Source organism: Penicillium taxi, assembly GCF_028828555.1.
Source record: "Penicillium taxi strain IBT 34144 chromosome Unknown utg000006l_segment0_segment0, whole genome shotgun sequence".
Taxonomy (NCBI): Eukaryota; Fungi; Ascomycota; class Eurotiomycetes; order Eurotiales; family Aspergillaceae; genus Penicillium; species Penicillium taxi.
In genome coordinates, this window is record NW_026643208.1 from 2,296,067 (window position 1) to 2,320,918 (window position 24,852).

Consider the following 24,852-nt stretch of genomic DNA (forward strand, 5'->3'; position numbering starts at 1 on the left):
CAAATTCTACAATAGAAAGCAATATCGTGCTTTATAATGTAAATAGGTAAATCATACTTAAGTAACCTTGTCCCTGTCCTCTTGCTCCTCACTAGGTAACATCTTTGGAAACCATCCAAACCGTGAAAAGTCGACATACATTTCACCCATGCTATCATTTTCGACAACAACACCTTCTAAACGCAAAGCATCCGCCTGACGTTGCGCACTCCCAGGCCCGCTGATGAATAAGTTAATCTACCAAGTGGTACCTCCAAGTGTAGAGAAACACACCGGTGAGATATCATGCCCTTGGCATTAATAACTCGCTGCCACGGAACGGAGCTTGCATTGAAATGGAGACCGGAGTCCTCAGATGGAAGAGACTTGAGAGAGGCTCCGACCTGCCGTGGTCGTTGCGCTGTGTATTGTAGTATTAGTTTAGCCTCGCTTTCGGGTTGGACTTTCGTACGTTCACCCAGTAATAGGGCGATATGACCGTAGGACGTGACTTTCCCATGCGGAATCTCTTGGATGGCGTTGTAAACGGCCATAGCCCAGAACTCAGCCTCTTCAGTACGAGCCATACTGGGAACAGTGTAAACAGTAGCATCCTAAGCTTGGTTAATAACTACTAATAACGCTCGGAAAAGTGTTGATCCGTTATCGATAAGACGGATTGGGCTATGAGCCTTCAGGACTCTCGAGGCCCTCCACCTTCAACAAACCACCAAAATGTCAGGCTCACTAGCGGATTACCTTGCAAAAAACTATCTCAACGCAGATCCAATTACTGAACGACCGAAGAAAAAGCGCAAGAAGACCAAAGCCACTGATACAAACTCCGGCCTCATAATAGTAGACGATGACTCGTTCGATCTGCGCAAAGGCACAAACACCGCTCAAGATGACGACGACGCCCCTACCATTGATACCTCTGGCACCAGTGCCGAGTTTCGTAGCAAGGCAAAGTCATCATGGAAGTCTATCCGAGCAGCCTCTGGCAACAACAACGAACAAGAAGCCGCCGATGCAATCTTAGCTTCTGCAGCTGCGGAGCGCGACGCGAGAGCAGCCGAAGAAGCAGATGATAATATGGAGGGGATAGATGATGACGGACCGCGCATGGAGTCGGGTATACGAGCAGGTCTCCAAACAGCCGCACAGACAGCAGCCATGGTGAAAGTGCAAGAAAAGAAACGCAAGACCGAAGAAGCATTATTTCGCCAGGCATCCGGTGGCGGCAAAGAACAGCAGACTATATACCGTGATGCGTCAGGACGAATCATCAACGTGGCGATGAAAAGAGCCGAGGCACGGCGCGCCGAAGAGGAAGCACGCGAAAAGGAAATAAAGGCTAAAGAGGCTATGATGGGCGATGTCCAGCGCCAACAGCGCGAGGAAAGAAGACAGGAACTACAGGATGTGCGGGCGATGCCGCTGGCGCGTATGGTTGATGACCAGGATCTAAATGATGATCAAAAAGCTCAGTCGCGCTGGAATGATCCCGCTGCCCAATTCTTGACGAAGAAGGCAGAGACTGGTGCTAGTGTCACAGGCAAACCCCTCTATCGAGGTTCGTTCCAGCCAAATCGGTATGGGATTCGACCTGGGCATCGGTGGGATGGGGTTGATCGGGCAAATGGGTTTGAAAAGGATTGGTTTGCGGCCAGGAATAAGAAGTCGCGGATAGCGTCGTTGGAGTATCAATGGCAGATGGATGCATAAGCGCTATTCAAGTTTACGGAGCACAGTGATTTAATGGAAAACTTCTCTGTACTCAAATGGATTACTAGGATTGACGAGTCTGTACCTCATAGCCTGTTTTGATAGTAGGTTAGAGTCAGGGGCCTAATGATCAAAGAATCAAGCCTAGTATGTGACCCATTCAAAGGCTAATTCTTTTGTTACAACTACCTAGGTACCTGCATAGTAACTCACTTAAAATTAGACTAAAAGGATCATGAACTATCAAATAAGTTCAAAATCCATATCGAATCAAGTCGTTGTCGTATATTGAAATTAAGGTTCTAGATATGCAACGCCAAGAAGATGGTTGCTCCGACGTCTGTTTACCTCTCAAAATAAAAACCTCTAGTCCCACAATCCCACCTACCACCCTTGTCTTCTCCAACAACGACAAGATGCGTAGGACTGCTCCAGAGAGTCCAATGGACTTTGAATGGCAGAGGAGTCGCCCGATGGATGCGACATCGCCCTTCGCCCAGTTCGCAACGCAACAGGAAAATAAAAAAAGTACGCCAACTTGACCACGTCCTTGAATCTCAGGTTTGCTAACAAAGGAGCGCTCAAAGGAACACATACCGCATTCGGCTCACCCGAAAAGAACCAATTACCATATCTGCGTCCTCCGAACTCTGAGGCTTTCTTGTTCAGCCAACCCCTCCCCCGGCCACAACCTGCCAAAACCCCCTCCTACGCGGCGGCTTTCATGACCCCGCGCAAGTTGAATGATGTAGACATGTCATCTGGCCCTGAGAATATGTCTTCACCAGAGAACGCAGATAATGATGACACGCCAGAGCAGCTAGGAAAAAACGAGCGGCGAAACAGCTTGTGGCCTATTTATGGACGCTTTGGGCAAAGTCCCGGTCGAGGGGAGATTCCACGAACAAAAAATTACTCCGATAAAGTCGTTCGCAAGATCCAAAAGAACCGCCGCCGGAATCAGGAGATTCGCCAACGGATCCCAGTGGATAGCGACGACGAGAGCGATCGGCCCAGCAGCCGCGAAGGGTGGAAGGACAAGCAGGGAAAACAAAGAAAAGTCTCAAATCCAAAGCCTCCCCAGTCCCGAGTCTCTTCCTTCTCGGAATTCTTTGCACTCCTAGAGGCGCACCCTAATGTCCCGAACATCTTGTCGTGGTGGGCCCAGCTCCTCGTCAATCTCTCTTTGTTCTCCCTAGCCGTGTACATCGTCTTCACAATCGTGGCGGCTATCCGAGCCGAGTTCGACCAGGCTGCTGAGGAGGTCTCGGACACGATTTTGGCCGAAATGGCTGTTTGCGCAAAGAGCTATGTCGACAACAAGTGCGGCGGCGGAGACCGACTCCCTGCCCTGGAGACCGTGTGTGAGAACTGGGAACGGTGCATGAATCGCGATCCAGCCAAGGTGGGCCGAGCCAAGGTATCGGCGCAGACCATGGCTACGATTATCAACAGTTTCATTGATCCGATCAGCTACAAAGCAGTAGTATGTCGTCACTCTCCAGTTTCATTTTAACTTTCTGACATTTTTACTCTTTCAGATGATCTTCCTCGCAACTATATCTACCGTGACAGTTGTCAGCAACTGGTCATTCCGCTCCTTCAGAACTCGTCATAATCAACCTGATTACAGCCAACATCACCCAAATTACCCGCGCCAACCACCGCATGAGTCTATCCATGCGCCAACACAATCAAATCCGAGCTACGGCTACTACGGACAAGGGGATCCACGACAGGCGGTAAAAAGCAGCTACGTCCAGCAAGAAAACAATCCTCTTTTACTTGAGGAGCCCCGAAAACTAGACTTTATCACCGAGCGTAGCCGAGACCGCGAAGCCCATCTACGAAGCCCGAGTCCTAATAAGCGTGACCGCCGGTTCATGTAATTCATAGCATATTCATGTTCGCGAACTGGGTCTGGCGTATTCACTTTGGGCATAGCTGGCGGGATATTGGGGCATGGTGTTCTGTTTTGTATTTGTATATTATCGACTTCTTTTTCGGCTCTTTTGTTTCTAGGAATGAAGTTTTTTTGTTTTTAGACCTATTGCACTTACTTGACCTCTCTCTCTCTCTCTCTCTCTCTCTCTCTCTCTCTGAATAGTTTGTCCTTCCACTCATCCATATACCAATTCCACGTAAATACTGAGTGAAACTATCTGGTGTATTATGGCAAGAGCAAGTCCAGCTTCTCATACCATTCTTCTACTGACCCTATTTTTGGCTTCTTAGTGATGAGCCGGAGTTCCGGTACATTTCACCTGGGCGTCAGTTGGGAATGAGACCTAGATAGTAGTATATGGCCAGCTGTGTGCAGGTCACCACCAAGAGCGAAGTCACTGGCAAAAACAAAGTGGCTAAGGCTAAGAACACGGAGTGCCCGAAGATATGAAAGCTAGCAAAGCGTGGCGATGGAGGAATACCCAACGAATTCAAGCATGACGAAACGGTGCTATACCGTGAACGTGAAATCGAAAAGTCCCGTGAGCCAATTCAGATACCGATGTCATAATCGGGCCCACGTATGCCTACTCCAGTCCACTGCATCACGCCCCTCATCACAAACCCTCCCAAATATCACCAGGTAATCCTCCAGCTATCCGATTGGTGAAGTGCAAGGAATGCGATGAGACATTCTTTGATGATATGGGCCTCCCGACTGCCTCTAGTACAGCTGCCGTCGTTGGGGCGTAGAACGAAGAAATTGCGCGTTATACCATAGCAGGTTTGATGAATGCCCCTACCGCTGTGATAGAGATTCACACGCTGGATTCAGGTGGCGCTACTCAAGTTCGAGGGTTGTACTATACTCCCACCACAGTTTAGCTAGCTCTAAAAGTTCATCTACCAACACGCCTACTGCATCATGGGCAACGTCTGCTACTCTGGCAAGGTCTTGATCATCTTTGCCTAAACCACGGGCAGTATTCATACTGCTTTTCCGACAGAAAGGTTACTTAGTATTCACAGCGAAGTACCGTGATATCACCACTGGCTCTGGTGCCAAAGACCTCGATTGTTTTGCCCAGAAACATGGTCAGCTGCAGTCTTATCAGAGTCTGCTCATTCCAGCCACCTCTGCTGCCGACGGCTACTGAACAGAATGAAATTATTTCTGCCGCTAGACAGATGACTCAGGCTCTAAAAGATATTTTGAGCATGTCTGTTTGACTCTTATTAACCTGAACAGGGCTCAAAGGCAAAACCTTCCGTTTTCCTCATTCATCAGCACGTTTCGAAAGACTCATATCACTATCAATTCCAGCTCAACTGGAAGTGCACTTCAGGAATCTCCAAGAAATATGAGAGTACCTGAATGGAGTGCAAATCGACTAGTTATATACTATCAATGACAAGACAGTGGGGCGTTTCTAGTCTCCGGCGATGGCTACAACAATTATTGCATCCAGCCATGATCTCCCAAGAGAATTGTCGGAGCACTTGAAAAAAAGCGCGTTTGTGAGTTGTGCTTAGTGAGAAATTTGAACTTCATACATTAGCCGTATTAGTTTTTCTGCTAGCTTAACTTAACTGTGCTTGCATCCACCGTCGTTCAAGTGACGCAGTTTTGCTCCGACAGAGCACCCTTTTAGGGAAGTGGATGTGGGTGATGTTATTTGATCCAAGGTACCATCGAAGACCTCCCTTAACTACTCTTGGCGTGATGTTTTTAAGCAAGTATCTACAGTCTGGTGGGTTAAGTTGCTTTATAAACCTAGGACTGGGAGTTTGTGCTACCTAAAAAACAATACCAGCAATACCATAGGTGAATAGACTTTCAAAATTGAGCTGACATGCTTGATATGCTGCCTTATTGATTCATCGATACAACTTTTTCCTTCGGCATCTATTTGATTAGCGAAATTTTTCCAGTCGACCTTAACCCCGTCTTTCGGTTCCCTTTGGCAGCATAATGACGATAAATTCTCCAGATAAGCAATTGAAGATGAAAGTGTCGGAGAAGAGCATCTGGAATGCCTCTTATATCTCCCTTCCATCCATGATAGACTCTCATCCAGTGTTCTAAATTTGCTATACATAGCTTTCTCTTATTCGGAAATTGGACTATGTTAAAGCGGTGAACCCCTCGCTATAACAAAAAGTCACACTCGTGACCTTTTCGGAGAATGCAGGCGAGGAGTGGTAAGAGGTGATAATGATTCGGAGTAATAATGACTGAGTAGTAATGACTCGGAGTAGCAATGACTCGGAGTAGTAAGGACTCGGAGTAGCAATGACTCGGAGTAGTAAGGACTCGGAATAATAATGACTCGGAGCTGTAATAACTCGGAGTATAAATGACTCGAAGTAGTAAGGACTCGGAATAATGACTTGGGAATGGTAAAAGGACTTTCAAATTTAATATTAAATATGTTTAATTTATAAGTTTAAATTGAAATTTTGTCATTTTAACAAAAACTGTAAAAAGTGACAATATTGAAAATTACTTGTAAATACTATTTTAAGAAATTTCAAGGTCACAAGGGTCGCGGGGTTTCACTTCAGAGCTACATCAGATAATTCCAAGATTTGCTGCATATTACTCTGTAGTCAGATCTCGTCATAGCAGTTCTTGCAGCTTCTATGATAAAGCAAGAAATTATAAATCAAGAACTCAAAGCGCAGAAAGCCATAGGTAGTAGCACAACCAACTTTTCGCTAAAAACTCAACATTCAAATCAAAATGAAGCAGGCATTCGTTGATAAAAACCTCAAAGTCGAGATTCGGAACACCGATATCCCCGCTCCCAGTACTAGTCAGATCCTTATTCGGGTCGTGGTCTCCGGAACTAATCCCAAGGACTGGAGACTTGCTACTGACCTACCGAACAACCCGCCATTGAACCAGGGTGATGATATTGCCGGTTATGTTGAGGCTGTTGGTGCCGGAGTAATTGGTTTCCACATCGGTGATCGCGTTGCTGCGTTCCATGAGATGTTGGCGCTGAATGGAAGTTATGGCGAGTATGCTATTGCTTGGGAGTATACTACTTTCCATATTCCGGAGAAGACTAGCTTTGAAGGTGAGATCATATTTATTCATATTTTTTTTTCTCAATTACTTATTCCCAACAGAGGCTGCTACTATTCCTCTCGCTGCTATGACAGCTGCGCTGGGTGTTTACCAGATTCTGAACTTGCCGCTGCCTTGGCGCCCGACCCAGGAGCCCACTCCCCTGGTCGTGTATGGCGGGGCCTCAGCCGTTGGCGCCTTTGCAATTAAGCTTGCCCAGCTCTCCAACATCCATCCCCTCATCGTGGTAGCAGGCAAGGGCGCCACGTTCATTGAGGGCCTGATTGACCGTAAGAAGGGTGACACGATCATCGACTACCGCGAAGGCGATGAAGCCGTGCGGAAGGCAATCAAGGCAGCATCCGATAAACCAATCTATCATGCTTTCGACGCCGTCGCCGAGAAAGGAAGCTACCACAATATTGCCGTGGTACTGACGGTGCCCGCCAAGATCGCCTCTGCTCTACCTATTAAAGAGAAGCTTCCCGAGGGCATTTCTCATAAACCAACCATGGTTAACAGAGTTCACATGCCACCTGCGGAGGGGACTGCGATTGGCAACCGTGAGTTTGCCATGGCTTTTTATCGGTTCTTTGGTCGTGGTCTGGACCAGGGGTGGTTCACGGGGCACCCGTTCGAGGTCCGTCCGGGTGGCTTGCAAGGTCTCCAGGGGGCATTGCTTGATCTGAAATCCGGCAAAGCTTCGGCAGTGAAGTATGTGGTTCGTATTAGTGAGACTGACTAATTTGGGCAGCTATTGAGTTTGAAATGAAGTCTAGATCAAAGTGACGAGCATAAATAACGAAATTGAATTCATAACATAAATTATGACCACGAAAGAGTGTACTAAGTCTAAGTCATTAAGATTAAACCCCACTTAGATATATATGGTGGCGTTCTAGATACGGGAAGAAATATGTCTAAATTTGTTTGGTTGGTAACGTACGTAATTTACACAAGATTAAACTGCAACCCTAACTAATTCATTAACATATCTCACAATATACAAACCAAATAACACATTCTCTCTCTCTTTCTATTTACTAGAACATTGGGTTTTCTTTGTGCCCATCGAATTGCTAGGTTATTGGGAAAAAGTAGCAATTCCGATAGCTGATATCTATCAATTTTGGAGAATCGCGAGTTTAAGGAGACTCCATATCCAAAGAAGAGACTAGAAGGCCAAAGTGTACTGGAGAGATCATGTAAAATGTACATAAATAATATACATAAATTTCAAATCATGTGATACAAATTACATAAATTACCAACGTACTTTAAAGCTTGATTGATAAGTAAATTTCCGTTGTTTCATGTTGATTCTAGAATATTGTGCACGTGTAATGGAAGTTAATATGTATTGGATTTCATGTTTGTGATTTACTGCTTGTCAATTACACACTTTCAATAGTGCTATTTAATTAAATCATTTAATTTTAGAGCTAACTCACTGGTATTTAAGAGCCCCTATTCGGGATGGAACTCCTTAGAAAAACGAATTAATCAAAATGGCCAGATATTCTGCGATTACCCTGTCCTTGCTGGCCGGTTCCGCTCTGGCAACAAGCAAAGCTCGCTCTGATATTGGTGATGCCATTGTCGATTATCCTGCCATTCCCAAGGACTTGACCACACCTACACAGCAGCGCGTTGCGATCTACGGACCTGACTGTGAGTCAAGCAGCGCGAACAGAACCAATTGGACTAAAAATGACTTCTTGCAGCGGTATCTGTCGGTTGGAACACATACGAACAGCTGACCGAGGGCTGTGTCGAATATGGTCTCTCTGAAACCAACCTGGCGTACAAGGCCTGCACAACAAATGCCTCGACAACCTACGACACGTCCCGAACTTGGTCAAACTATGCATACCTAACCAGCCTAGAATCAGCTACAGACTACTACTACAAGATCGTGTCCACAAACTCCACAGTGGGCCACTTCCTGAGCCCACGCAAGCCAGGAGACACGACTCCCTTCAACTCAAGCGTGGTCATCGATCTGGGCGTCTACGGTAAAGATGGCTTCACAGCAAGTAGCGCCAAGCGCGACATCAGCGACATCTTCGTCCGACCAGAACTAAACCACTCCACCATTGGCCGTCTAGCTGCAAATGCAGACAACTACGAAGTAGTCCTGCACCCCGGCGACTTCGCCTACGCAGACGACTGGTACCTGAAATTGAAGAACATCTTGGAAGGAAAGAAAGCCTACCAGTCTATCCTGGAGCAGTTCTACGGCCAGCTCGCACCTGTCTCCTCTAGCAAGCTATACATGGCTTCACCCGGTAACCATGAAGCCTCGTGCTCTGAGATTCCGTTCCTGAACGACCTGTGTCCAGAGGGCCAAAAGAACTTTACCGACTTCATGCACCGCTACCAGCACACAATGCCGCAGTCCTTCGCCTCGTCATCGACGAACACGACCGCACAGGCACTGGCCACTCAAGCGCGTAGCCTCTCCAACCCGCCCTTCTGGTACTCGTTCGAGTACGGTATGGCGCACGTTGTGATGATAGACACAGAAACAGACTTCCCCAACGCCCCCGACGGTGTTGGAGGCTCTCAAAGTCTAAACAGCGGCCCCTTTGGCGTAACGAACCAGCAAATCGAGTTCCTCAAGGCCGATCTAGCCAGCGTCGACCGCTCGGTCACACCGTGGCTGATCGTCACAGGACACCGTCCCTTCTACTCTGTCCCTTCAAGTAGTGGTAGCAGCAACGTCTGCACTTCGTGCCAGGAAGCTTTCGAGGACCTGTACTACCAGTATGGCGTTGACCTCGGCGTCTTCGGCCACGTGCATAACTCGCAGCGCTTCGCGCCCATATACAATGGCACTGCTGATCCCAATGGATTGAAGGATCCTAAGGCTCCTATGTACATTGTTGCTGGCGGTGCTGGTAATATCGAGGGTATTTCTAGCATCGGCACAAAACAGTCGTATAATGAGTTTGCGTATGCTGATGACTTCAGCTATGCTACCCTGGCTTTTGAGAGTGAGAATGAGTTGCGCGTGGAGTTCATTCGCTCTAATACTGGTGAGGTTTTGGATACTAGTGTTCTGTACAAGTCGCATACGGAGGCGTTTGTTGATCAGTAGGTCATCCGTGGATGGCTACGTGTATAGAAAAGTATCGTGATTATCATGTAAATAAAAGCTCAGAAGGTCATGTCTTGGACGCAGCTGACTGCACCTGGCAGCATCAAGCGTGTACATAATTATACGCCTTCATTTGACTTAATCTTCCTCAACCAACTGGGTATCCAAAGCCTCCCACAACACCTCAAACACCTTGTCAGTCTCAACCCAAAACCTCGATATAGCAGTCTGCTCAGAGCAGATATACGGCAATTCATTAGGATCATACTGAAATACCGCCTTCCCAGCACTACTAACAGTAGACGTCCCATCATTCTTATAAGCCACAACCTCCGTCGTCACACCAACTAATCTTGAAACAAGATTCGCCAGCTCCTGACACCGATTCATGTAATCCACATCATAAGCCTCATGTTCTGACTGACGTCGTCGCAAGACATACGCTTTCGGTCCATACTCGGGCTTAAAAGGTCCGCTTGCACCGGTATACCGCTTCAAACTGGGCATGTCACTTCCACCCCCGTATTCGATCTTGTCTAAGACGTAGTTCTTGAATTGCTCCTGTGTGTTTATCACCCAGTCTGACGTGCTGAAAGCTGGTATTTCCCAGTGATGCGATATGTAGATTCCTTTGTGGGAGGCGACCACTACGGACACACAGCCAAGGAGAACGCCTACGCCGATTATTTCAGTCTCGTCACCTAGTTCCCAGTATGCGGCTGTGGATTCGCCGACTGAGCTTTCACTTTCCATCTCTAGCCACTCCGTTGAGAGGTACAGTCTTTTGAGGTAGTCTTCGATTGTTTCGCTCAAGTCTGAAGGGCTACTTAGTAGTCGTTTGGCGGGGGTGAATTTGTACGTCGAGGGAAGGACGCATGATGTACAGTTTTGGCTGCATTGTTCCTGAGTTGTTCGGGGTGATAGTTGTGTTGGTGTGGCTGTTGCGATGAGGAGAGAAAGGATCCATAGGGACGAAAGGATGGTGTAGAGAGCTGTCATTCTCTCAATCACATCGTGGGATTGTTCAGTTGAACGTGAGAATGGTGAAAGGACTAGGGGTTTTTAAAAAAGATTTCTGGTATGTTTAATCTACTTCAGATGGGGCCGAAGCCATGACCATCGCATTGAAGGATGAATGAATCCTCTAGGCCCTAATTCTTTTCCTGTTCCTACGTCTCCACCAGTGGACTTGTTTCTAAATGTGAGAGGCTAGGTTTTCAGGTACAGATAGATTTCAGAGACAAGATCCTTCATGGGGGCCTTTCTGAAAGACAAATGTAGTTTTGTCCTAACGGGGACTGTGCTAGACTACAGCTGTTTTGTTATGGGAGCGGCAAGTATACGTATACTCGGTAGATCAGCTGACGGATAACAAAACTGCTTTTCACATAAACTTGAATCCTGCAGTTGTGATTTCATACGCTACCTAAGTATTCAATGACCAGATGGATAGTGATAGCCCCCATCACTCTCAAAAGCCCCTACTTCTGCTTATGGTGCCCAAAAGGAAGTTATGTACGAGCCCGAGGTCCATTGTGTTTATATTAGTCTATAGCTACCAGGAAATTCACGAATTGAAAAGCCATTTATCAAAAGGTCGAATGCTAGGAAAGTTCAGTGCTAGGATGGACGAGTCAAAGTTGGATCCGATCCGATCCCAATCCAGGGATCCAAATGCATCAACATTTCATTCTTCATCAACTATCCAACGCAATGGCAAAAAGAACCCTAGACGCCTTCTTCAAACCCCAAGCCCGAAAACGTCAACAACGTTCCCTAGAAGACTCCGAGTCCGACTCAAAATCAAGCAAGCACCCAACCTACCCCCACGCCATAAAACACCTCCCGCTACACATAAACTCCAATCTGAACAGCACTCCAGCGCAGCCAGCACGCACGATAAACAATCAGCCGCGGCTGGACCTCCTCTATTTCCAGCCGTTTCTGCGTCGCGACACTGCTGCGGATCTGTTCAAGTTCCTCAGAGCTGAATTGCCGTTTTATCGTGTACAGTATTCTATTAAACGCGGTGGTGTCGACACGCTCGTTAATACGCCGAGGTTTACGACTATTTTCGGGGTTGATGAAACGGCACGTTTTGTTGGCAAGTCTAAGCTTAAGCCAGATTCACTGAGCGGAGATGGAGAAGGAGAAGCTAGCGAAGAAGAAGAACTAATCCTTGTCGACGCAACGTCCCAAAAACCCCTGCACTCCCGCTATCAATACCCCCCGCGCCCAATTCCGCCGTGCCTCGACACCCTCCGCCAGCACGTTCAAGCCGCAACAGGAGCAACGTATAACTTCGTTCTAGTAAACTACTATGCCAGTGGCGAGGACAGCATCGCCTTCCACTCCGACGACGAGCGGTTTCTAGGCGCAGACCCGGATATTGCGTCAGTCTCGCTGGGCGGTGAACGCGATTTCATACTTAAGATGAAACCGGTCGTCGTACAACAGGGTACTGCGGATGAGATACGGGGCTGTACGGCTGGTTCGTTATCTGTACCAAGAGTGCAGACGCAGGTCAAAATGCCGCTTGCTTCGGGTGATATGATTGTTATGCGGGGTAGCACGCAGGCTGCGTGGTTACATAGCATCCCGAAGCGAAAGGGTCGGAGTGGGGATTCCGTGCGTGGACGGGTCAATATTACGTTTCGGAGGGCGATGGTCCCTGCTGGGACTAATAACTATTATAATTATAATGTTGGCTGTGGGGAGGTTTGGAGGTGGGATGATAGGGGGATGGAGATGCGAATACGCTCTACGGCTGATGCGGTGATCTGAAATTACTCTTCGGTGTCCTTTCTATACAGTAGCAATTCGTAATGTGCATTGGGCTCATTGAGCATAATGGCCCTCCTAGGGGTGTGTTATCAAATATAAAATGGTAAGGGTAGAAGATAGGAGACGGACGAGAAATGAGGAATTAAACGATCACTTCTTCGCCGTATACGTCGGCATAACATTGGAATACATCAGGGCAGCTGTGGCAGTCAGTAAAGAGAACTTAAAAGGTCGGATGGGATCACTCACAAAATAGGATCCTTGCCGAAAATTATATGCCACGAGTACTCCATAATGTTGGAGGTGACCTCATCAGGCAGGTCGTTCTGCAACACCCAATTATACATACGCTGATAATCGCTCAATGGCCGTTGAAGAATCTGTTCGCGCGACACAGCGAATTGAGAGCAGCATGGAGCGCCGATGACCTTTGGAACGTCCTTGTTACCGAAAAGCTCCTTCCACGCCTCGGCGTAGTGCTTCTCGCCCGTGTCGCCTGGCTGCGGCGGTGATCGGAATGGCTGCATTTCTGCCGGGCAGCCGGGTGACATCTGGCAGCGTAGGTTGACGAATCCCTCTTGCAGGACGTATTCGCGGCGCAGCGCCCGCACGGAATCCACGTTGTTGTACTCCATCGTGTCAGTGTGCCAGGCGGCGGGCCAGCCGTCGCGGTGGCTGTGAAGGAAGAGGACAATTTCTGGGAGATCATTGTAGTGGTCAACTAGGTACTGGAGGTAGGGGGAGGGCTTCGCGACCCTTGTTCTTTGGGGTGTGCGTTTGGACGGAGGTGTCGTCTACGGTGTAGATGTAATTGCGCCATCTGAAAAAGTTAGTTCGCGATCGGGCTCAATGGAGAGGATTTAAACATCAAAGCCAATGGTTGAAGGGCGACCTACTCTGCTAATTCACCAGATACCCAGGCTGTGTTCTCGGCCTTCAACTTGGCCATGACAATGACACCCTCACTCGGCACTTCGATCTCGGTGGTCTTGAAATTATTGAGACCGACCTGGTTTGTGCCTGTACCCCATTTCCGGCGTCCAGAAAATAGGTGTTTTTCAGGGCGTAGAGCAGACTGGAAGGAAGTGGTGTCGAAACGCCAGAATGATGCAACGGGGGAGCGGTCGCTCGAGTGGATATTACGGTTGAACAAGACAAGCGCGAAGATGATCAGCACAGCAGCCAAACCAATTCGAATTGATAACCTCATGGCATTACCGTGTGGAGACCAAAATAACCAAAAAAAAAAGAAGAGAGAAGGGAAGGGGAAAGAGAAAGAGGAGGAATTGGAAACTAGAGGGGTTTGTGGTTTAGTTTGCGTTGCAGCTGAGTGTTGCTCCGGGAAAGGAGACCACGAATTGGGCGAAAAGACGCGAGACTATCAAGTACGAACTCGGAATCGACTCCCCATGCGGAAATGACTGAACACAGGTATTTCAGAAACGAGTGACTGAGATGATGAGAAGAAGGAAGGAAGAAATAGATGGAATAATGGAATAGAAGTTAAAACAGAAGTTTGCTGATTGGCGCGGGACTGATTTTGGAAGTACCATTAAAGTCACTTTGATACGTAAAATAAGTATAAACAGTACATGACTAGTACATATGATCTAGTATCTTCCATTCTCCCCTGATATGACTAGCGCCGGATCATTATATTCTTATAGAACAGACCACGCTGATGTCAGCTGTTATGCATATAGTAAGATACCTCAAGTACTCGAGTCAGTTAAGTACTCCTTACTATTTAGGAGACATAAGCAGTAATAAGAATAGGGGGGATTAGAAGAGTTTTCAGACCACAACCACAACCCTGGAACTGCTAGTCTTTACTATCGAGAGTAAAAGGGAAAAGGAGAGACCCACACTTCATATTTTACTTACTACTTTTGTATATCCGTATGAAACCCTTAAATTTGACATTTCTGTTACTTTCGAGATCATAATCATGTTCTTAATATGTTATGTTTTAATCGCCGAGATAATGCATTATCACGATCTATAACCACTCAGGGTTGATCAAGGAGTCTGTAGATAACATCTCGTATTCTTACTTTGGTTTAAATTAGATCTCTTGGCAGTAACTGCTTAAAGAGAGACAGTGCGTTCCAAGGTTGTCTTATCGTCTACTCCTGAATAGAGAAACTATATTCATCTCAATCGCGACATGCAATTTTACTGTACTAGTAACTAATCTTCGTATCATCAAAGCATAACCAACCAAATGCATGAAGCAACGCCAACCCGTAAATGCCATAAACGACCACCGTGAAAACAAATCAATCAAGGATATCAAACAGCCAGCCCAAAGAACACAAAAATGAACACAAAAATGAGAAATATAAGCATGTAAATCAGCAGCACCGACCTCGTTGTCGAGCAGCCTGCATCAACTCCGTCTCCTCCATCTCAACGCCCAGACCAGGTCCAGGACTAGTAAGACCTAACCAACTGCGCCTCTTATCACCATGACCAAGACGGAAACTTCCCGTCCCATCCATAGGCGGAAAGCCCTCAATCCCCTCACGGATAGGCGAGGCCGCAGCAGACAGCGCAAGCTCTGCATCGCGCCGATTCCGTTGCTCAACCAACTTCCGAGTAATAACCCGGAACACCTCGTCGATACCCTCACCGTCCTTGGCACTAATCTCATGGCAACAATCCCACCCGATCTCCTGGCCCCAGAACGCCGAACTACGCTTAGAGTCCGGACTCAACAGCGCACTTCCGTTCGAATGGCCACCCGCACTGCCAGGCGGCTGCCCGAAGAAGCCCGAGCTACTCCCAAATCCGGAAATACTAGCCACAGACGTACTAGCACTGCCACGCGTATTCTCCCGCGAGCTATTACTAACCTCCATCATCGCACTGGCAGGCGGCGTCCCAGCTCGATTAGGATCTAACTGCTCAGCAACGTAAGCGATGGTGCGCTCAAACGGCACGCGGCGGGACGCAGGGTCCAGCGTGACGATGTCGGATTTAGTCCCGACAACGTGGATGATAAGCGGGTCTGCGTCACCTTCACTTCCATCTATATTGCGGCGGAGCTCGCGAAGCCATCCTGTCATTTCGTTGAAGCTGTTTTCGTCTGTGATATCGTAGCAGAGCACGCAGGCGTGCGCACCGCGGTAATAGAGTCGTGATATACTGCGGAATCGCTCTTGGCCGGCTGTATCCCAGATCTGGAGGCGGATTAGCGTATCCGAGGCATTATCGAATACGCGCTTTGTTACGAAGGACGCGCCGACTGTTGAGGTTGTCGTTGCTGGGGAGAAGGTGTTGCGGACGTAGCGTTGGACTAAGGAGGTTTTGCCTACTCCTGTAGTGGTAGGCAGATGTGGTTAGCGGGGAGTGTTTTTTTTTTTTTTTGTTCTCGGGCTCCGGCTAGTTCTTACCGGCGCTTCCCATTACCACTAGCTTGAACTCGAGGGATTTGGTGGGGTTCATGGCGGAGTTCATTTCTCTCGGTGCGGGGGTGGGGTGAGAGAGATGGGCATGTTAAGAGTAGAGTAGCAGGTAGAGAGTAGAGTGAGAAGGCAGAAGTAAAAAAAAAAAAAATAAGAAAACAAACAGAGCGGATGGTTGAAACGGGATCTGCCGACCTTGTTTTCATTGCTCATTTCTTCTTATTTAATTTAATATTACTTTCTGATTTCTTTAGTATCTAAGACATTAAGCAAGGACATTTCCTGTTCCTTGATCTGTTCAATCCTAAACTCTAGTTTACTTTCTTTTAATTTACTTTGAGTTCAGGATTTGCAGAGAACATTCTTTCATTCTATACGAGTTCTATACTCCATAGTACTAGTTCTGCTAGTTCTGCTAGTTCTGCTCGTTCTGCTCGTCCTTATTTCCAAAGACCAGCAATGGTTAATAGATATCAACCTCAAAAGCAGCCATGCTTCAAAGGCAAAAATGAAAAGGGTATAATGAAAATGAAACAAAAGGGGGCGGGGCTCCCCGTATCGCCAATAACATCGCGTGGACACATCACAACGCACTGCGCTGTCTAAGCTTATAACTCATAACGTTCATCTATTTTTCTCCAACAGTGGGAGCAAATATTTCTTGCTGTTCATCTGATGATGAACCTGAGCGGCCCTTCTCGGGGTCGGACTTGTCGCCTGCATCGCGGAAGCCGTACTCCAGGGCTTTTTGCTCGATTTGTTCGTCTGTAAGGCGAGGGAGGTCATGGGCTGCCTTGACGTAGCTTATATTTTCACAGTAGCCCTTGGCGAAGATGATATCTATCTCTTCGAGTGAACGTCCCTATTACGCATATTAGTATTTAGTTCAGACCTTGGGTGTAGGCAGAAAAACTTACCGCTGTCTCTGGGTAGAAGAAGTACATGATCGGGATGAAGATGGCGTTCATGCATGCGAAGAAGAGGTATGTTCCCCAGCCGATATTGGCGATCATAACCGGCGTGATCATGACGACGGTGAAGTTGAAAAGCCAGTTAGAGCAGGTGGACACGGCATTGGCCTTGCCGCGAGTGCGAATGGGCGAGATCTCGGCTGGGTACAGCCACGGCAGGGGGAGCATGGCAGCACCGAAGAATGCCATGTACAGGAACAGACCGAAAACGGCACCCTTTGCTGCGCTGGTCGTGCCTGGTATCAAACAGGCGAAAACTATGATCATGGAAATACACTGGCCTGTCATGCCGCCAATGAACAGCTTTCGGCGACCAATCTTCTCGATGAAGAACCAGGAGAAAGTGGCGAAGAGGGCGTACACGATCATATTCACACCGGAGATCACCAGCGACATGAAGGTGCTCTGTTTAAGGGAACTCTCCATTAGGACCGGGAGATAGTAGATTACTGCATTACAGCCACTGAGCTGCTGCGCGATCTGGGAGGAAGCACCGATCAGCATGCGGCGCAGATGCTGGGTCTTGCCGCCAGTCAAGAGATCAGAATACCCTGCGCCCTCAGCGACACCGGCAGCCTCGATGGATTCAATGACAAGCTGCTTTTGGAGCTGGGTCTCTGGATCGTCGATCTCGAGGCCTGCGAGCGCAGCAAGTACATACTCGCCCTCGTGGATCTTGCCGCGAGAGATGAGGTAGCGAGGCGAGTCGGGCATGAACCACATGCCGACGATAATGATAACACCGAAAACGACCTGGAATGCAATTGGGAAACGCCAGACAAGATCGTCAGGACCGTACGAGGCACCGAAGTCGATCCAGTATGCGATAGCTGTTCCGATGGCGATAATACCGCCCTCAATGCAGATGAGAAGACCGCGATTACTGGCGCGCGAGCACTCGGCTTGGTAGGTGGGGATGGTGGAGGTGTTCATGCCGTTACCGACGCCGGTGATAACACGGCCGATCATGAACTGCAGCAAGGGGATGTGATCGGCAAAGGCTGTGACCTGGATTACAACACCGATGATCATGACTGTTGCGCCGCAGATGACCATCCAGCGACGACCGAGCCAGTCTCCGGTGAAAAGGGCGAACATGGCACCGAAGAGACAGCCTAGTTCGTAGATTGCCGTGATCAGCGCTTGCATGACTGAGTTGTTTTTGGCTGCTGTGAAGACATTGTCAAAGACGTTTGAGTTGATGATTCCTGACATGACTCCTTGGTCATAGCCGAAGAGCAGGAATCCCATTGTTGCGATTGTGGAAACTGTCATTGACAGTTTCCTGCCTGATAGACCACCGAAGCTAGGCGCCATGATGTAGACAACCTGTGTATAGAATGTAGAAGTATAAGATCTTAATTCGAAATTATTAACTCCAGATTCAGCATGTGGAGATAGAGGAGATCAGGGAATTGAAGTGAAGAAAAGAAGATCTGAGAGGGACGGGGAAGGTATTTGAATGTTTCTATTTAGATAGGTAGTTTGCATCCTTGGGGCATAGATGAATTACTGAATTAATAAAAATGAATAAATATATCCCGATTCGGACAGACTCCACTTTTAGTGTGGACCCCAACTTCGATCCCTCCAATTAAGTTCAATTGCTTTAATGATGGATTAAGCATTTCTGACCCACTCCACTGCATCCTTATAGGCCTATGATGTCAGTTCATGAGTTGATGTTGAGACTTAGTCCTCAGTACAAAGTACACTCTTAAGAGTGACCTCTGTTCAATATTCTCGATTCTGGTCAACAACATCTCACTTGTTCTAGACTCCCGTTTTTTGTTACATGCAGCCACTAAGTATGTGCAGTAAGGAGGGAATCATTATCTTAGGCGTACCATCTGTTCAGACCCTATCGCCGGCTTCTTTCACCTCGAAAAACAATCGGAACCCCTCGATGATCTACTCGGACAGATTCCGAAATATTTGATTAATGTAGCAAGATAATGGATCCAATAATATCAGGATTCGGCCCCAGGTCAAATGGAGTAGTATCCGGTTGCTAACAGTGGAGTTGAGGGGAAGGGGAATAAAGTGGAAGGGCAGGGTTGTTTCGGTGGATGAGCGAGTGCACACGGCTTGCCGAATGAAAAAAAAGCCGAACCTGGAAGTGTGGATCCTGGAATGCCGTACGGGCACGGATGTGGATCGGTGTGGTTAGGTGGAGATGGTGGGTCGTCAGTGCCGACTGACGGAGGGATCCTTCTCCCACTCGACATTAACCAGGGCTCAGTCTCCGCGTTTGAAGGTCTGGGGATAGGTAAATACGGAGAATCGAAGTGATATAAATTGTATTCCCCAACTCACCGTCGCATATATACAGTCCCTGGGTAATTCTGATATACTACCGTTAAGGAACAACTGAGATCTCTCCTTCCGATATCCTTTCATCTTACCACTCCTATTCATTCTCATTATCTGGTAATCTACTTTCGGCTTGACCGCCATCTCCACTATTTGCACGAATCACCCAGACGCACATCAACCCAACATCCCCGACTCTCAACGCTCTATGGTCAACTTAGTTACTACCCTCACGTCATTCTGCAAAAAAACAGACTTAGGAAAGAAATATGAGAAATAAGATCTCCGCTTTCTGTTTCGGTGGTTTCGCATTTCAATCGTTTAGAACTTATGGCGTGGTTCGGCTAAACTACGGGGGGGTCTTCCGATCCTGCTGGATTATTGTTTTATGAGTTTTATGTTGCTGATCAGTGCGCGTACAATCGGATTTCATCTGATCCTGCATTCTTCTGAAGTACGGAGATGGACTAGTCTCCCCTCCATCACTATCAAACATCTTCGTTGGCTGACGCAGAAAGTCAATCTGTTTCCTTCTTCGGATGCTTTCCGAAGGTCAACGTCATAAAAATTTGTTATTATTTCACTGCGGTACAACTTGGGTATAGCCTACCCGAGATTCTTAGAATGATAAGGTGGCGCCGTGCTACAGGAACTTGTGGTCAGAAGTTTACGGGGTAGACGCCACTTCCGTCCCATTTTTACTTAGTACTGGTTAAAAAGGTGAGGATATACATTCCTTTTTTCCGACCGTAGGGTAGATGGGGAAGCGTAGCTGTGGCAGTTACTGGATATGGCTTCGGTATGATCCAATTAGCCGGCATTATATAGACCGTATTTTATACATCAAAATATACGACTATTACTGTGTCGATAACATGGAGTGCTGGATTTCATTGAGTATCGGCGAACGGACCTTGGGACGGATCAGTTACGGCATGCCGTGAAACAGATGCGGTATCCCGTAAGCCAACCTTGGAACCTTCTCAAGGCTGGAAGATGCCAAGATGCCCAGGCAGTTTGACGTAGATCGACAGTGGCTGTCTCGTATAGGTAAGCCAATATGAGGCTAATCGTTGCAGAATGGACTGATTTCATCGAGTGATATAAAATATCTCATGGCGATTATATCACATCACTCAATAAAATCAGAACTAGTTCGCTTTAGTTCAATTGTTTCCTACTTACTAAGTAGATAGGCCCTCGTTGCTCTGTAATTGGGTACGGATACATTAATTGATGGAATTTCTACTATGTATCAGACTCCAGTACAAAGTACCTAAAGCTGCCGCTCTGTTACATTCCAAGTCACACTGGTTGGTCAAGGTACTCCCAACGTTATGTACGACATAGTGGTACCACAAATTGGCCCCTGAATATCTAACAGAGAATAACCTAATAGAAAACACGGGCAGTGCATAACCCACACTATTTTCAACAGGCCGCCCTTCGAGCAATCCTTTCTAGATGACTTCCTCATTTATGCGATTGTGGAGCGGACCAGGATTGAGTCGGGGTCCGTAGGATTTTGCATGAGCACTTTAGACATCCCCACTTAGTAATTTGTAGGCCACAATCTGCAACCAGTTAATTGGCGCGTGTGGAGACTGTAATCTTGGCTTTTGGAAAGATCGTCCTCGCTAAATGTGGAAGTTGGTGTTTGCGGATGGTAGGTCGGGAGATGGCCGTCTCCAACCTTGGAACCTTTCAAGTTAATAATTTCTTGATTCATGTAAGGTTTACTTCAAGGTTTACGTTCAGGCGCTATAAGTTTATCGAATATCACGGTCTAAATCATGTCGATCTGTCGTCTTGGCTCACATGTATTTGATTGTACTTGATCAACTGATTATGCACAAGTGAGACAAGAAGAATATTTTATGTAGACTTATGCAATTATCATAACCACCGCATCAGCGATACTAGTCAATCTTGAAGAATAGCAACCATCCCATTCAGAGAACATCAGTATGAAGCATAATAGGTAGCCGTCAATAATTCTGCCGGTTCGGTCGCACTCACATTATCGTTGATAAGATAGTGGCAGCCTAGTCGTTGTCCCACCGGCATTGGTCACTTTCATCTGTTTAAGAGCATGTCGCTGACCTGGTGGATTGGAACTAAGGTAAAAAGGGGAGTACTGGATCGTTCCAAGGTATAACCTAGAAAATAATCTCTACTAGGGCTTTTATGACATGGCAAAAAATCATCTAAAATACAAAAACTTGCCTTATGCTCTTCCGATTGTGGTCAGACTACTCCCAGAAAACTTACTGGAAAGCCTGACATTGAAAGAAGCTTTAGCTTTGATACAACTTGGAGCCTCTTTGGCGAATAAATGGTCTTCTTTAGCCACATGATACTGATTGGTTTGAGCTGAGAAAAATTATCTGACCAGTATTTACCCGATCTTGATCGGTCAAGAATCAATTATCGCATTAACATCTTGTCTTAATATTATTGAAATGCTAAGTGAAATAGATAGATATCATCTCTCTCCTCTTAGACTGTCTTTTCTGATAGCTATTAGACGGTTTCTGTTAGAATATGTTACTCCTCGTTACCTCTTTGTTGTTGGCCTGTTAACTTAATATGCCCTACTTATGTATTCAAGTTAGACCGATACTCATGTACCTAGGTCGTAACCCATAAAATCCCACACGAGGAAGGGGACACAGACATCTACACATATCTATCAATTAATTTACGTCGCTTTATAACAAAAACATGTTCACTCAGCTATGTACACAGCACATAGCTAGTAATACCAACACTGGTCAGTAGTTGATTATACCCACAGAACAGCTCGGTTCACGAACTGGAAGAAACATCAACCACAAGGGAACGAGGAAACACTTATAGTACCCTCATTGTGGAAGTGTGCTAAAGGATGTTAAAGCATCTTATTAGGAAACGCTTGAAGTACCATTAATACTTGTATGATTTCTAAAAAAATCTATCGTTAAAACCACAACGAGGGCCTGCGTCCACCACGCGAATAACGCGTTAACGGGAAACATTTATAGTACTGCCACGAAACGCAACCCCAATAGCCAGGTTGCTAACTCCAGATAACCTCAGAGGCTATTGAGGTGAAGATATGGGGGAAATTTTCCAATACAGTCGACAAGGAAACTCAGACAGAAGAGATACTGAACGAGTATATAATATGTATAATGCGGGCACGGACCACGATGCACCTTACTGACTGTGCCCTATAGAACGATTTTTGTAATGAGTCTAATTATAAGAGCGTGAGTAGGATTTGTAAAGATATGAAGTGTTCGGTGATCCGAAATGGATACGGTTGTTACCAAGACCAACTCTTGAAGTGTTTCAAAGTTCGTTGCAACCTGGAGGCTAAATATATCAGAGGAGTGGCGAGCCCTTGCTTCCGACAACCGGGCTTCGTCACCAATTCTTGGCCGATCTCTGATCATCGCCCTGCCTCTTCGGAGGTGAACTGACCACTAGTTCGCCAGGGTAAATGGATCTTCTTGATCTCCTTCATAAGTCCTCGGGGAATCTTTTTCCATAAGTTTATTAGTCATAACCATGCGGCGTTCCATACTGTTACACTAATGGATGGACTTTAAACATATTGAAGGTGGCGAATAAAACCACATTGAAAATGCTTAGACTTCGCCTAACTACCAGCAAGGTATAGATCGGAATAGGTCTAGGGATATCATTCGCGAAGGGATTATATGACTGACTCTAGGAGACTACTTAGCACGAATAGACTAAAGAAGATATTAAAGACTATCTAAAATAGCCATAGGGTTTGAGAAAGAAATTGTGCGTGTTTAGCATGGAAGCCGATTTTGAATCTTACTGTACCAAGACTACCACTCAAATGCTGGCAAGGCGTCTTCATATTGTCATAGCTTCAGCTTCTTATGTTTAGATTGTAGAGATAAACAGTAGCTGCCAAATTTGGCTTCCACAAAATTTATACACTTTCGCTTTCTCGGTGATACTTTCGGGAGCTATTCTACGAGTATACAGCTCGGAGGGTCGTGGGGTGAGAGGGGACCCCGCGACCCTTCGAGCTGTATACTCTTATTCTACTTAGGGATACCGTATCTAACTTGTTCTAGTTAATTAATACTAAAAAATTCAAAAGTTCTAAAAATGATAGCCTCAAGTTTAACACAATCAAAACAAATAAATGCTTGCAGCTACATTCGGGGACAGATTTGCCTCCAACAGACACGAGGGACCCTCTGACCTGTATTCAACAGACACGAGTTGTTTCTTGGTATGTACCCGAAAACGCATTAGTCTGTATGAGAATAATGTATAAATAGCTCTTGATTAGCCATATCGCAATCTTTAAATGCCTGTACCTTTGAGAGGTCATCGCAACATGCAGGTAGGCTGACAACCGTAAGATGGGAATTCTGGTTGATTTCGGGGTTTCTGTAGGCCCATGAAATGAGTTCCTTTGCTGCTTTGACACCACATCGCTGCTTCTTTTATCTTTCTTCCTCCCCGACTAACTAGTTCGTATAATAACTTCTCTCTATCAAACTCTTTTATCACTTGATTTATGTCTTTCCAAAATATTTCTCCCGATGGTGTCATCCTTGGATCCGGTAGACTCATCAGAGCGGGGTTGGAGGGCGGGAAGAGTGTGGTAGCTTACAGCAAGCCTGCACTTGAAAAGTCCGCAAGTCTGACTGCACAGGTTGGTATACAACTTCTAACTATCCAAATATACTATATTAATATCGTAAAAATCTAATAGGCAGCCAGCTGGGGTGTTAAGAACCCAGTTCCAGCTACCTGTGTGGCTATTGGCACGGCTGGTGCTCTTGTTTTCGTTGCCCCAGCCGTTGTAACAGTCCCATTATTGTCAAGTATGGGATTCACAGCGGGCGGTATTAAAGCAGGTATGTGCAAATATCCAGCAGATGTGTTCTATCTCCGTACTTTGAAGCCCGAGTGACCATTTTTATTATGAATTTAGGTACTATAGCCGCAGTCGCTCAAAGTCAGATTGGGAACATTGTTGCCGGGAGCACGATGGCCGTGGCACAGAGTGCTGGTGCAGGAGGCAGCGGTCTGGTCATCATCAACGGTATAGTCCAGCTAGGGGGCGCTGCGACGACCGTAGGAGGCACTAGCCTAGCATGTGTCAAAGCAAAACTATGAGATTATCAGGCTTCTATCAATATGAGAGCGTTTTAGGCTTGGCGAACAACTTCTTAAAAACGGTACATAAAGCTACATATGTATCTGAGTGTCCTATTTTAGCGATTGTAAGTCTAGAGCCCAGCTATATTTGAATCCAATCATCCTCCACCACTTCATCTGTCGCATCAATTCCAGTACTAGCCCTATCAGTTTGGAAGAACGAAGAGGAACGGTCCATCTGCTTGTCACTTAATGGCTTGGCGAGTTTCCAAGAGAAGTTCTTCCCTTCATATTGGACATTCGCGTCGTTTCCACCTTTCGCCGTAGCAAAATTGAACACGACATCGGTAGATAGATATCTCAAATTAGAATCCATCTCGAGAATGAGAAAGGGACAATTACTAGCTACGATTGCAG

General features: G+C 46.6%; 12 protein-coding genes across 12 annotated transcripts; 6 read left to right on the plus strand and 6 right to left on the minus strand.

Annotated features, from left to right (window-relative positions):
* Window positions 1-57: 57 nt before the first annotated feature.
* Window positions 58-566, minus strand: N7495_009943 (MGMT family protein; the record flags this gene model as incomplete). The annotated part of the gene is made up of 2 exons (XM_057212594.1): window positions 58-220; window positions 274-566. 2 exons carry the CDS (start codon window positions 564-566, stop codon window positions 58-60), a joined length of 456 nt encoding a protein of 151 aa, XP_057059457.1.
* Window positions 567-714: 148 nt separating this feature from the next.
* cwc26 (putative cell cycle control protein (Cwf26)) lies at window positions 715-1,707 on the plus strand (the record flags this gene model as incomplete). The annotated part of the gene is made up of 1 exon (XM_057212595.1): window positions 715-1,707. The coding sequence occupies one exon, from the start codon at window positions 715-717 to the stop codon at window positions 1,705-1,707; it is 993 nt and encodes a 330-aa protein (XP_057059458.1).
* A 416-nt stretch (window positions 1,708-2,123) lies between these two features.
* Window positions 2,124-3,596, plus strand: N7495_009945 (putative nuclear envelope protein Brr6; the record flags this gene model as incomplete). The annotated part of the gene is made up of 3 exons (XM_057212596.1): window positions 2,124-2,235; window positions 2,286-3,193; window positions 3,249-3,596. The coding sequence occupies 3 exons, from the start codon at window positions 2,124-2,126 to the stop codon at window positions 3,594-3,596; spliced, it is 1,368 nt and encodes a 455-aa protein (XP_057059459.1).
* Window positions 3,597-6,394: 2,798 nt separating this feature from the next.
* Window positions 6,395-7,469, plus strand: N7495_009946 (zinc-binding alcohol dehydrogenase family protein; the record flags this gene model as incomplete). Its single annotated transcript, XM_057212597.1, has 2 exons — window positions 6,395-6,734; window positions 6,787-7,469. 2 exons carry the CDS (start codon window positions 6,395-6,397, stop codon window positions 7,467-7,469), a joined length of 1,023 nt encoding a protein of 340 aa, XP_057059460.1.
* Window positions 7,470-8,232: 763 nt separating this feature from the next.
* On the plus strand, window positions 8,233-9,824 carry N7495_009947 (purple acid phosphatase family protein; the record flags this gene model as incomplete). Its single annotated transcript, XM_057212598.1, has 2 exons — window positions 8,233-8,395; window positions 8,449-9,824. The coding sequence occupies 2 exons, from the start codon at window positions 8,233-8,235 to the stop codon at window positions 9,822-9,824; spliced, it is 1,539 nt and encodes a 512-aa protein (XP_057059461.1).
* Window positions 9,825-9,962: 138 nt separating this feature from the next.
* Window positions 9,963-10,823, minus strand: N7495_009948 (uncharacterized protein; the record flags this gene model as incomplete). Its single annotated transcript, XM_057212599.1, has 1 exon — window positions 9,963-10,823. One exon carries the CDS (start codon window positions 10,821-10,823, stop codon window positions 9,963-9,965), a length of 861 nt encoding a protein of 286 aa, XP_057059462.1.
* Window positions 10,824-11,537: 714 nt separating this feature from the next.
* On the plus strand, window positions 11,538-12,608 carry N7495_009949 (alpha-ketoglutarate-dependent dioxygenase AlkB family protein; the record flags this gene model as incomplete). The annotated part of the gene is made up of 1 exon (XM_057212600.1): window positions 11,538-12,608. One exon carries the CDS (start codon window positions 11,538-11,540, stop codon window positions 12,606-12,608), a length of 1,071 nt encoding a protein of 356 aa, XP_057059463.1.
* A 142-nt stretch (window positions 12,609-12,750) lies between these two features.
* N7495_009950 (DUF3431 domain-containing protein) lies at window positions 12,751-13,818 on the minus strand (the record flags this gene model as incomplete). Its single annotated transcript, XM_057212601.1, has 4 exons — window positions 12,751-12,808; window positions 12,858-13,305; window positions 13,364-13,428; window positions 13,505-13,818. 4 exons carry the CDS (start codon window positions 13,816-13,818, stop codon window positions 12,751-12,753), a joined length of 885 nt encoding a protein of 294 aa, XP_057059464.1.
* A 1,144-nt stretch (window positions 13,819-14,962) lies between these two features.
* On the minus strand, window positions 14,963-16,055 carry N7495_009951 (Rab family GTPase; the record flags this gene model as incomplete). The annotated part of the gene is made up of 2 exons (XM_057212602.1): window positions 14,963-15,927; window positions 16,004-16,055. The coding sequence occupies 2 exons, from the start codon at window positions 16,053-16,055 to the stop codon at window positions 14,963-14,965; spliced, it is 1,017 nt and encodes a 338-aa protein (XP_057059465.1).
* Window positions 16,056-16,643: 588 nt separating this feature from the next.
* On the minus strand, window positions 16,644-18,303 carry N7495_009952 (putative MFS monosaccharide transporter; the record flags this gene model as incomplete). The annotated part of the gene is made up of 2 exons (XM_057212603.1): window positions 16,644-16,877; window positions 16,933-18,303. The coding sequence occupies 2 exons, from the start codon at window positions 18,301-18,303 to the stop codon at window positions 16,644-16,646; spliced, it is 1,605 nt and encodes a 534-aa protein (XP_057059466.1).
* Window positions 18,304-23,848: 5,545 nt separating this feature from the next.
* Window positions 23,849-24,453, plus strand: N7495_009953 (uncharacterized protein; the record flags this gene model as incomplete). The annotated part of the gene is made up of 3 exons (XM_057212604.1): window positions 23,849-23,986; window positions 24,047-24,191; window positions 24,269-24,453. 3 exons carry the CDS (start codon window positions 23,849-23,851, stop codon window positions 24,451-24,453), a joined length of 468 nt encoding a protein of 155 aa, XP_057059467.1.
* A 124-nt stretch (window positions 24,454-24,577) lies between these two features.
* On the minus strand, window positions 24,578-24,811 carry N7495_009954 (uncharacterized protein; the record flags this gene model as incomplete). The annotated part of the gene is made up of 1 exon (XM_057212605.1): window positions 24,578-24,811. The coding sequence occupies one exon, from the start codon at window positions 24,809-24,811 to the stop codon at window positions 24,578-24,580; it is 234 nt and encodes a 77-aa protein (XP_057059468.1).
* Window positions 24,812-24,852: the final 41 nt, after the last annotated feature.